This window comes from Phaethon aethereus (assembly GCF_964289735.1).
Source record: "Phaethon aethereus genome assembly, chromosome: 1".
Classification (NCBI taxonomy): Eukaryota; Metazoa; Chordata; class Aves; order Phaethontiformes; family Phaethontidae; genus Phaethon; species Phaethon aethereus.
Genome location: NC_138575.1, coordinates 141,110,601 through 141,123,170, shown reverse-complemented (window position 1 = coordinate 141,123,170; position 12,570 = coordinate 141,110,601). Strand labels below are relative to the sequence as shown.

General features: G+C 40.1%; 1 protein-coding gene across 1 annotated transcript in view; it reads right to left on the bottom strand.

Annotated features, from left to right (window-relative positions):
- PUDP (pseudouridine 5'-phosphatase) overlaps window positions 1-12,570 on the bottom strand; it is a gene marked incomplete at both ends in the record, with an annotated part of 80,242 nt that overhangs the window by 49,591 nt on the left and 18,081 nt on the right. The window contains one exon of the mRNA XM_082008881.1: window positions 344-562. Coding sequence (XP_081865007.1) covers window positions 344-562 — 219 coding nt within the window. The remainder of the gene's footprint in view (window positions 1-343; window positions 563-12,570) is intronic.

Genomic DNA, 12,570 nt, shown 5'->3' with positions numbered 1-12,570 from the left:
AATTTGTTACACAGCTGCCAGCAACAATTACAGAGAATGTCTGGTTTACAAAACAGAGTCCCTGCACATTTATCTAGTCTTTTTTCTTCTTTTAAAACATATAGAAAAAAAGCTGTTCTCCAAGTAAACAAAAAAATAAAAAGTTTTCAGTGACCTTTTACAGGTAAAATATCTCTTTAACAGGTAAATATCAGGTAGATTTGGGTAAAACTTGCTAAAAGAAGAGTAATGAAACTGAATCTGTAAGAGAAATTGTTTTGTGGAAGGCAGATTAAAAACTTCTACTTTGGTTAGTATTTAAGTAATCCCATAAACAATTTATAAATACTGTAGAGAAACATACCTGGCATCAGTTCAGCAGTAGGGAATATCTTCTCCTGCTTCATCTTACTTTCATGTAACAGCTCTTCTTTGGTTATTGGAAGATCTAGAACATCTCGAATAATCTGTGCCCCTTCTAGGGCTTTTTTACCCATGACCAAGGATTTCACATCCCAAGTATAGGTCTTTCCAAAACGCCCACAGATCTCTTCAAATACTACTGTATAGAGATGCTCGGTATCTGGAAAACAATAATAATAATAATAAAAAGATTAAAACCATGTACAGCCAGCTGAGCAGCCAATCTTACAAGGAGGACCACATAAATGGTCACAGAGTGAACTGCCAGGAGCCAGAGTGCATATCAAAGTGGACAAAATTGCCTCCTTTTATTTGCAGAGGCGAAGCCAGCCTTCTAAGATCACCTCTGAGGTATCTAGATTTTTCAAGTTGTCAATTCTGTGTTAAGAAAAGGTTACTGAGGTTACTGTGTGGACCTGCTCTTTCATCACCTTTCCTCACTAATTAAGACATTGCTTTCTAGCCTGTGTAAAGCACTCTATTTATTCTTTGGATGAGAAAGAAAAGAAAGGAAGGAAATCTGGTACTTGAGGGATGTCATTACATATTCCATGTAAATTGAAAAAAATATATATATTTAATTATTTAAGAGTGTCTTTGAATGGAAGCTTCAGACAGCCTTCAAAGACACTACAGTCATTATTATAGCGCTGCTGGCACCTCTACATTTACATATGATTACTCAAGCAGAACACACCCACTTGCATTTCCAGGAGGTTTCTGGCAAGAGGAATCTTCAGGCTGAATTTTGCCAGTGAAACTATTAGCTTCTATGTCAAAGGTGGTTTTAGTTTTCAAACTTTTTTTTTTTTAAACAAACACAAACAATTCTTCCTGTCTTTCCCCCAGACAAATCTGTGAAAAAGAAGGTCAATAACATTTAATTTAACACCAAGATGGGGAAGCAAAGTCCTTTCAGCTCTTGGCTTTGTTTCAACAAAGATCTTGAACAGTGTCTTTTCTACCAGTCTGTTTAACTTTTTAAGTAGACTCTTTTGAAATGTCAGCTACTGCTGTTAACCATTCTTTAATTTCCTTCTCATGCCTGTCTTTGCCTTCTGTATCTCTAAAGGTATGTTTATTATTATCACTTTAGCAATGAAAGGCAAAAGCAAGGAAAGAAAGTAGTTGCTCATATGAGATTTATTTAATTACGGAATTCACTTATCAACATGTTCTTTGCCATGTAAAAATACTTTTTATAGGGATAATAAAATAATAATTATTCATCCAGACATTGCCTCACTTTCTGAATATATAAGAAGTATGCAACAGAGTTTAAACTTTAAGCTTTAACATAGATACTATGAAGAAGACAGACTGAAGAAAGAAGAGCAGAGACCATGACTAACAGATATGCGAGGATCTTCCCTGCAGTCTGACAGATGGTTGCTGCTTAACCACAGTAATCTGCTTTTCCCGAGATCAGCAGATGACTCCGACCTGAAATCAAATGAGAAACATAGGGGCCGTTTGCCATCCTCACACCTACCATCATGTGAACACACAGCAATGCAGAAGACATGCTCTGCCACCTGCCAGAGTGCTCTTCTCCGTGTTCCCCTTCAGTAACAAGAAGGGGCGCTGAGCCAAAAGACCAGCTAAAGATCCAACGTACTTCTCTGGACTGCTTAACAGGGCAGCAAATAGCTCACAGAAACCTCTTAGCTTGAAAATGAAAGAAAAAAAAATAGCACCTGTAATACTCTTTGCAAATGCTTCTTATGGAAAAAATTACGGAGTAATCATGGAGACCATAAAACACAGGCAAGGTATCACAACAGAAACACAAGCAACTGGGCTCTGAAAAGTGTTAAACTGATTAACACCAGGAAGGAAAAAAAAACCCCACAGTTTGCTTGATACTGCCAGGTGGTACTCTTCTGCAAGCTGCGGAGGTGAATTAAGAATACAGTGTTTAAAATTTCACAGTTCTCTCTTTCCTTTTTTCTGATATACTGATTTTTTGTTCTATATCTTAAGACTTGCCAGGTGAAGGACATAAAACTCTCACCCTAAGTTTAAAATTGAAAATTAATCCTCATCCTATTAAGTAATACATAGCTGTATTAACTGGTTTAACCCAGCAGGCAGCTAAACACCACACAGCCATTTGCTCACTTCCCCTGAAGTGGGATGGGAGAGAGAATTGAAAACGAAAATGTAAAATTAATTAGTTGAGATAAAGGCAATTTAATAGGACAGGAAAGGAAGGGTAAATAATAATAATGATAAAAGAATACAGAAAACAAGTGATGCACAATGCAACTGCTGACCAGTCACTGACCAATGCCCAGCCAGTCCCCCAGCAGTGACCACTGGCCCCCATCCAACTCCCCCCAGTTTTATTGTTTAGTATGACATCATATGGTATGGAATATCCCTTTGGCCAGTTTGGGTCAGCTGTCCTGGCTCCCAGCTTCTTGTGCACCTCCAGCCTCCTCACTGGCAGGACTATGTAAGAAGCTGAAAAGTCCTTGACTTACTGTAAGCATTGCTGAGCAACAATTAAAACATCAGTGTGTTATCAACATTATTCTCATCCTAAATCCAAAACACAGCACTGCAGGAAGAAAATTAACTCTATCCCAGCTGAAACCAGGACAAGAGCAAACTAAGCAGAAATAAAAGAAAACAAGGAATCAAAAAGTATAATTGTATAACATGAAGATTTTCCTACAGGTCTCTACAATAATGGCATGTTAATCTATCTGAAAGTGAAAGACTCTGCTGTATAGCTAAAGATAATTTAATAGCCTTCTGCATTTTAAATATCACGTACTACACTTGTGAATGAAAATTTCTTTTTCTTCTTAAAGAAATACTTAATAATGTCCAGATTGCACACCTAAAAATAATGTGTTATGCAATGTCGCAGTTTGCCAAGTGAAGAGCACTCACGAACAAGTTTGAGTCAAATATATTAAAATGGTTAATTGTTTTCCTATTCGTGTTGTGTTAGAACTTAGTTTTCTCAGTGCTGAGGAAAAAAAAACCAAACCAAACCAAACAAACCCCAAAACTGGTCAACACACCACAACTGATCACTGACTACATTTAATTTAAATGTGAGTTAGTCTCACGCTAATTCAAGTGTTTAAAGCAACATAAATGCTAAAACAAGCAGGATGTCAGAAAGTGTCCTTTCCTGTTAAAAGAATTGGCTTACAAAACCTCCAACTTTTCTTTCAAAGAGATTACCTTCACTCTGCCTGAAGTCATAGCATTTGGACCCTGGACATCAACTTGGTTGCAATGAAAATTATCATCATCTCAAGATTCATGACCTCTTGTAAGATTCAGTGAATTTGTAATTCTTGAGAAACAACGTGATTTTAATTCTCATGATTGGATACAAGCATAGATGTGGACACTTGACTTGCTGGAACAGACATGTTTCGCTACAGCACGTGAATAAAAGCTGAAATCGGGGCGGGGGGCAATTACACACACACAAGCGCGCGCACACACACACACTGCAAAATCAGAATCTGAGGAGACCACTGCTGATAACAGATAAGGACATACGTTCCTTTTGATTGAAGACAAAGGAAAATCTGTATGTCCTCCTTATAATTAAGACAGCAGTAAATAAATACTAAATAACAATACAACTTCAAGATTTCTTATTCTCATTTAAATGGAGGAACCTAAAAAAAAGTGCTTAAGAAATACAAAGTAGGCTAGCTTTTTCACCATTATAACAAGAACTAAACCATAGCACAACTGACTGATCAGAATTTAAGTATAGCAAGCAATCATAATTTCAAACTACTATAAATTTGCAATACAATAGGAAATTATATCTAACACACACACATGAATGTGACACATCAATGAAATAAAACAAGCAAGAAGAATTAGAAGTTCAATTCAAGTGCCTAACTATAGACACCTACTGGTATCTTAGACACCCTACTATGTCCAAGACATCCAGCCATAGCTGACATTAAAAGGAGAAATCTGGGCAAGACTCTCTCCTTACTGCATGAGCAGCCGGATGCCCTGCAGCATCCCAAGTGGTAATAAACACATACATTTCAGCAAGTGAATCCAGCCCCAGCTGCTAGCTCCCATCAGAAACACAAGCTGATAACACAGCAGGACACATGTGGCAGTGGCCTGTTCTAACAGAGGGAAGGAAAAGCAAGACATCTTAGCCCCTGCAATTTGCAGTAAATGTATAACCTCAGCTTCATTCTCTTCTGCCTTTCAAAATACTCTTCATTTTTCTAGTTCTCATCCCTTGATATACTTTTACATGGACATTATCAGCACAACATACTGTCCATCCACTCATGACGTTTCACTGTGAATGAGTGATATTCATTCTCTAGCCACTTATCATCTTCTAGTCATTTTTATAGCAACCCTTCTTCTACATAAAAAGCACAGTCAACTCCACTGGTGCTGTTTACTGTGTGTAAAAGCCAGCCACAATAAATACAAATAAAGTGACAAGACTGACAGAGGCACTGCATTACTCAATTTGTGATCTGGCACAAAAATATGCTGACCATATTCAGAAAAACCTACAGGTCACTTGGCATCAGACCACAGTGCATAATTGGGGTGTATGATGTGCTCAAATCACTGCAGAGTCAGAATTAGAAGTGCAGATCTGCCTAGGTTAGGGGTACAGCAAGTATCAAGGCAGTATCTAAACCCCAGCTTTATCAACCGCTTACATATGAAGACAGTTTAAGACAGAAGATTATGACTTCATGGATGAATATGGAGCTAGATTTTTTCATAAGGTTATACACCTTCTGAATTTATTAAAAATTTTTTATTATTCTAAAATAACCTGTAGTTTATCAAGGAGATGAGGTTAGCATGCATGAAAAATAATCTTAGTCATAGCTCATCTTAACCATTGGTTCCGAGTTGTTTGTTTGAATAACCCATCCCATTTTTGCATCAAACTTTCCAGACGAAATACACCTATGAATTATCCTTCTGCTAGGAGTCTAAGCAGAATTTTAATTGTGTACACCCAATACACAATACACAGTAAATCAAAATCAGATCCTGGACACCAAAACGCTGCAAGATTTTTATTTTAATGCAGGATAAGTATATGGTCAAAGGGAATAATTTTAATTCAAGCAATAGGTTTCTTGTGTCCGTACCTGTGAGGCAGATTTCTGCCCATATGTAAAAGAGTACCACCTTCAGTATTCAGTTTAGCCATATTCAAACACAATTAGTCATTTTTACCACGATTTTGGCCCAAGATTGATAAAATGCCATTAGATTTTGTCACCATCAATACTGAATGAATACCCAGATGAGTATGATTTTGCTTTCCAATCAATCTTTCACAATACTCCTTTAATTTCTTTAGGGTACGCAGCAGTGTAAGAAGCCATACAAGTTACTGAAATGCTCATTTGAGGTACAAGAGATAATATAATTATAAACCAGAACATAATTATATAAGTGGAAATTTTTGCTTTGCTTTTTGCAGCTCAATTGGTGGCATTTAGCACAGTATAAACTGCTAACTTGCAATCAAATCTATGCAATTGTTGAAATGGTGGGGGCAATCAACATTTCAGAGAGTATTAGATGTTTCTTCTACTAATGGAGTTATAGTAATAGTAATGACATTTACATTTTCTCTCATTTCTGGATTTAAATGTAACACGGGCCTCTGTGTGTTTATTGTCCCACTATATCCACTGAACAGTGTTAAAGAACACAAGATTTAAACACAGTAATGGCAAAACCAAAGTAATGACAAATTTCCCGTCAGAAAGACTAACTTTGTCAAGTCTTGAATATCACATGCAGAACTCGATCAGCGGTCCTTCCAAGCTTCATGCACACCTACTTCAACATTGGCAAAATCAGGAACTCATGGTTCCATTCCCTCTCTCTCCAGCATACAAAAGACATGGCTGATCATCTCACTGACCAGTTGGGTCAAGTCTGTGAGACTCAGGAGTGTAACAATGCTGCAGCACTGCATGAAAGCCAGGGAACGAATGTCTCTCAGTAAGGCACTGTGCTCTAAAGAGATCCCTTGTCAAGCCTGTCAACACCTCTCCCCACAGGCAGTACATGGTCTTAGCTTGTTCGATTACAGAAGCGAACCAATTGTTGAAGTATCCATATTACTGAGGATATGACGTGTGTGAACAGTGGTACATTCACCACATTTCTAAATGGTATGTGGATGATCGCAGAGATCAGGAAACACCATTGCCAAGAAAAAATCCATATAACTATCTACAAAACTTACAAGATCCTGCTGATGGTTGTCACAGAATCATAGAATATCTCAAGTTGGAAGGGACCCATACGGATCATCAAGTCCATCACCTTGCTCCTTGCAGGACTACCTAGAACTAAACCATACGACTTAGACTGTCATACAGACGCTCCTTGAACTCTGACAAGGTTGGTGCTGTAACCACTTCCCTGGGGAGCCTATTCCAGTGATCAATCACCCTCCCAGTGAAGACCTTTTCCTAATGTCCAATCTGACCTCCCGCTGACACAGCTTCGTTCTATTTCCTCATATCCTGTCACTGGTCACCAGATCAGAGATACCAGACTAGAGATCACCACCTCCCCCTCTTCTGCCCCCCTTGAGGAAGTTGTAGACTGCAATGAGGTCACCCCTCAGCCTTCTTTTCTCCAAGCTGAACAAGGCAAGTGACCTCAGTTGCTCCTCGCAAGCCTTGCCGTCAAGACCTTTCACCATCTTGATCACCATTCCTCTGCACACACTCTAATAGTCTGACATCCTTTTTCTATTTGAGGTGCCTTCTTCTATTGTAAAACTGCACACAGTTCTCAAGGTTGGGCCACACAAGTGCAGTGTAGGGTGGGACAATCACCTCTTTCAACTGGCTAGCTATGCTGTGCTTGATGCATCCCACAACACAGTTGGCCCTTTTGGCTGCCAGGGCACACTGTTGACTCATGTTCAACTTGCCATCAACCCAAACCCCCAGATATCTTTCCACATGGCTGCTCTCCAGGCTTTCGTCCCCCAATATGTATGTATAACCAGGATTGTCCCATTCTAGATGGAGAATCCAGCACTTGCTCTTGTTAAATTTCATGTGGTTGGTGATTGCCCAGCTCTCTAGTTTATCCAGATGTCTCTGTAAGACCTCTCTGCCCTCAAGGGAGTCCACAGCTCCCCCTGGTTTAGTATCATTGGCAAACTTGCTTAATGTACATTTGATTCCTGTGCCCAGATCATTTATAAAAACATTGAAGAGCACTGGCCCTATAATCAAGCCCTGGAGAACCCCACTGGTGACTGTCTGCCAGGCTGATGTAACCTCATTTACTGTAACTCTTTGAGCCTGACCTGTCAGCCAATTGCTCACCCAACACGTGATGGACTTGTCTAGATGTATGCTGGACGTTTTGTCCAGAAGGATACTGCGAGAGGCAGTATCAAAAGCTTTGCTAAAATCCAAAACCACCACATCTACTGGCTTCCCTTGGTCAACTAGATGGGTGACCTTGTCAGAAAAGGAAATTATGTTGGTTAAGCAGCACTTTCCCCTCATAAACCCATGCTGGCTACGAACAATGTCTGTGTTGTCTCTCAAGTATTTTTCAACAGCTCCCAGAATAACCTTCTCCATAATTTTACCAGGCATTTCAGTGAGACTGACAGGGCTGTAATTACCAGGGTCTTCCTTCTTGCCCTTCTTGAAAATTGAGACAACATTTGCCAGCTTCCAGTGAACTGGGACCTCCCCAGATTCCCAAGATCATTGAAAAATAATGGAGAGAGGTCCTGCAATGACATGGGACAGCTCTTTCAGCACCCTGGGACGAATCACAGAATCACAGAATCACTAAGGTTGGAAAGGACCTTCAAGATCATCAAGTCCAACCATTAATCCAGCGCCACCATGATCCCTAAACCATGTCTTGAAGCGCCACATGCACACGTCTTTTGAACACTTCCAGAGATGGCGACTCCACCACCTCCCTGGGCAGCCTGTTCCAATGCCTGACCACCCTCTCAGTGAAGAAATTTTTCCTAATACCCAATCTAAACCTCCCCTGGCGCAATTTGAGGCCATTTCCTCTCATCCTATCGCTGGTTACTAGGGAGAAGAGACCAGCGCCCTCGTCGCCACATCCCCCTTTCAGGTAGTTGTAGAGAGCGATAAGGTCTCCCCTCAGCCTCCTCTTCTCCAGACTAAACAACCCCAGTTCCCTCAGCCGCTCCTCATAAGACTTGTGCTCCAGACCCCTCACCAGCTTCGTTGCCCTTCTCTGGATACGCTCCAGCACCTCAGCATCTTTCTTGTAGTGAGGGGCCCAAAACTGAACACAGAATTCAAGGTGCGGCCTCACCAGTGCCGAGTACAGGGGCACAATCACTTCCCTACTCCTGCTGGCCACACTATTTCTGATACAGGCCAGGATGCTGTTGGCCTTCTTGGCCACCTGGGCACACTGCCGGCTCATGTTCAGCTGGCTGTCAACCAGCACTCCCAGGTCCTTTTCCACCGGGCAGCTCTCCAGCCACTCCTCCCCAAGCCTGTAGTGTTGCATGGGGTTGTTGTGGCCCAAGTGCAGGACCCGGCATTTGGCCTTATTAAACCTCATACAGCTGACCTCTGCCCATCGATCCGGCCTGTCCAGATCCCTCTGCAGAGCCCTCCTACCCTCCAGCAGATCAACGCTCACACCCAACTTGGTGTCATCTGCAAACTTACTGAGGGAGCACTCGATCCCCTCATCCAGATCATCAATAAAGATATTGAACAAGACCAGCCCCAGAACTGAGCCCTGGGGAATACCACTTGTGACCGGCCGCCAGCTGGATTTAACACCATTCATCACAACTCTCTGGGCTCGGCCATCCAGCCAGTAATGGGCCCCATAGATTTATGCGCATCCAGCTGGAGCAGCAAGTCTCAAAAGTATTCAGTGTCAGCTGGGAGTTTATCATCCCCCCAAGTCATGGTCTTCCAACACAGGTCTCTGAGGGTCCCAGGGCCTATAGCTGGTGTTGAAGACAAAGGCAAAGAAGGCATTAAACATCTCTGGTTTTTTACGTCTCTATTTGTGAGGTGACTGACCTCATCAAGCAACAGACCAATGTTATCTCTGATCCTCCTTTTGCATATAACATATTTTAAAAAACCCTTTTTGTTGTCCTTCACAGTGCTGGCTAGCTTGAACTCTAATCAAGCTTTGGCCGCACAAATTTTCCCCCTACCATGGCAAACAGCACCTCTGTAGTCCTCCTGTGTCACCTGCCCTTGCTTCCAATGTCCGCACATTTTCCTGTTCTGCCTAAGTTCTAGAAGAAGATTCCTGCTCAGCCAAGCCAGCCTTCAGCTCTGCTTGCTTGACTTCCGACGCTTTGGAGTTGCCTGCTCCTGCATTCTTACGAGATGGTTCTTAAAAAGTGACCAGCATTCATGGACCCCAATACCTTCAAAAGCAGATGCCCAGGGGACCTTACCAACTAGCTCCTTCAGCAGCCTGAAGTCTGTGCTCCCTATATCCAGTGTCAAAGTTTTGCTGGAATTTTTTACTTCTCTCACTAATGACTTGAAACTCAACTACCTCATGGTCACTGTGGCCAAGAGAGGAAAGTAAGCAGGAAAAGAGTGGGAAACCAATAACCTCTGAACAGAAAACTTAGAATGGAACAAGAAACATCCTCTCAACCCAAAGAACAGTTTAATATATTACTATCCAGTTTATCAATTACAGCTCCATCTCTAAAAAAATTAAGAAGAAATAATACATTATGAGAAACTACTGAAACAGAAAAATACAAGAGCATTATAAAAAAGAGTGACTGAGGGAGCAATAGACTATGACACTGAATAAAGCATGGTGCATAATTCATTCTCCATTTTTTTTCTATCCTTACCATTTCTTTCAGTGGGAATCTGAGACTTTCCCTTTAAGATATCAACAGTCAAAGAAGACAGACAAAACCAGTACAAGCAATGCAAAAGACCAGCAACTATACAACTGTCACTGCAACAGGTCTGAAATTGCAAAAATTAGTTTAAAACACCTAGAACCACTGAAGAATTAGAGATGAAGGCTCCTGAGTTGGCAAAACAATCAAAAAAAGCAAAAGAAAATCTGAAGTTTTTTTTTTAAATAAATGATCTTTATTAGACAACTATTTTGCAATTTATGGCAAAATGTCAGTCTTGCAATTCCCTCCAAACATCCTTCCATTCACATTTTCACTACTGTGAAAGCTAGTTTAAAAATGCATAACTATGGTTACCCATGATGGCTAAGAGGAGAAAAAACAGCATTTTAACAGCTGACCTCAAAATCACTTACAGCAGCTTAGCAAGAGTGGGGATGAGGAAGGCAGGCAACAGAAATTACTGTTTGCACATTAGCCTCACTGTTACAGCACTAGTCCAGAAAATGAGACTTAGCCTTTCAATCTACCCTTAGGGCCTGAGCCTACTTCTCTAACATCTCATCAGATTTTTTAATGCTATTATGTTGTATACATATATATACACACATATATATACATAGAAAACATTTATATGCTTGTGTGTATATATACATAAAGAGTATAAACATGTATTTTTATATACACACATATATATGTAGTCTGTGTGTATTTAGCATTGAGTTTTAAAGGCAAAAGCTGCCTTTTAAAGAATAAAACTCAAATGACTGTCAGCCAGTGAATACACATCAACCTGCAGCCTGTTGACTTAAGGGCTCATTAAAGGGCTGTCGGTTAAACCCCTTTGCAAAGGCAACCTCCTGACAAGATGAACAACAGGAATGTCCTAGTCTTTGCTGTAGTATTCTTCCCATTCCTTCCAAATGAACTCATTTATGAAGAAAAATGATATCTGAATTTATCACCTTACAGGGACACCCACTTTAGTCACTGTCACAGGAGGAATTAAGCACTGCTTTTATGCATACTCAACCAAAATATCCGAGCTGTGCCTAAATTTCAAGGCACGTGGTGCTGATGTACCCGACCAGGCAGGCTGAATCTAAACAGTCTGGCTCATTAAACCAGTCAAAGGAAATGCTGCTGCAGTATTCATGTCTTGCACCTTTCGACTGATCTAGTCTCATAGATACCATTTAAGTTCATCTTATTGTTAACTGGAAGTTAAAGGAAGGTAAAGCCTCTGTTAAAATAAATAGCAAGCACCAAATAATGGCTACTTCAAAATCATAAGCTAGTTATAAAGAGCAAGTTATTCGGTAAACCATTTTATGTGGTTGATAAACCATAACTTCCAAAGATAAATCAAAAATAATGACTATAATTGCTGAAAATTAAAATTACTGCTTCCAATTTAATTGAGTAATGATGTGCAAATCATTATTTTTTTGATTAGCACTTAGAAAAACTCACCAAAATGATCCATTACCCATTTTACTAGGGAGCAGGTAGAACTCTATTCTGGAACTTTAATTTTTGCAAATTTATTTCTTTTTTTCTGTTGTACTAGAATATTAATGTAAGTACACTCCAAGATATACGAATATGCTACACGGTGATTACTTCACTAAGCCCAGAGAAACACACTGCCACTGGCTAACTCACTCAAAGCACTGTCAGTCTGTTTGCCCTTCTCTGATATGAAACATCCTACCATGAAATCAAGTTATTGCTAACAGGCTTAAAAAGAAAGTAAGTTTGGTACCCAGAAAATAATAGCTGCATAAAACTGTTCCCAAATGAGTATCACATATTTGCCCCTCCAGGCTTATATTACTGAGAGAATTCTTCAATGGCAGCTACAGAAGCAGCCACTTTCTCATTTTATATGCAAACAAACATTTTACTTTTACGGGGAGGGGAAGAAGCTTCTGAACAAATTCAAAAGGCTTTTAGTTTACCTTAATACAGCAGACATATCTTAACACTATCTTGTATTCACATACACACCTTATCCTTCTTTATAATGCCACAGGGAAGTGAAAAAAACAGTTCACAAATAAACTATGCAGACACTCTTCTGATGTGGAGCTGTAAACAAATACTCTACCACTACACAACAGCACATGAAAAAGTAAAGAGAAGTCTGTATTTCAATTCCGGAACACGTGGGAACACAACTTTGAAACAGCAGAAATATACATGACAATTCAAAACATTCTAAAACTGTACTTATTAAAAATCAACTATGTGACAGAATCTCATTGGTTTAAAAATGG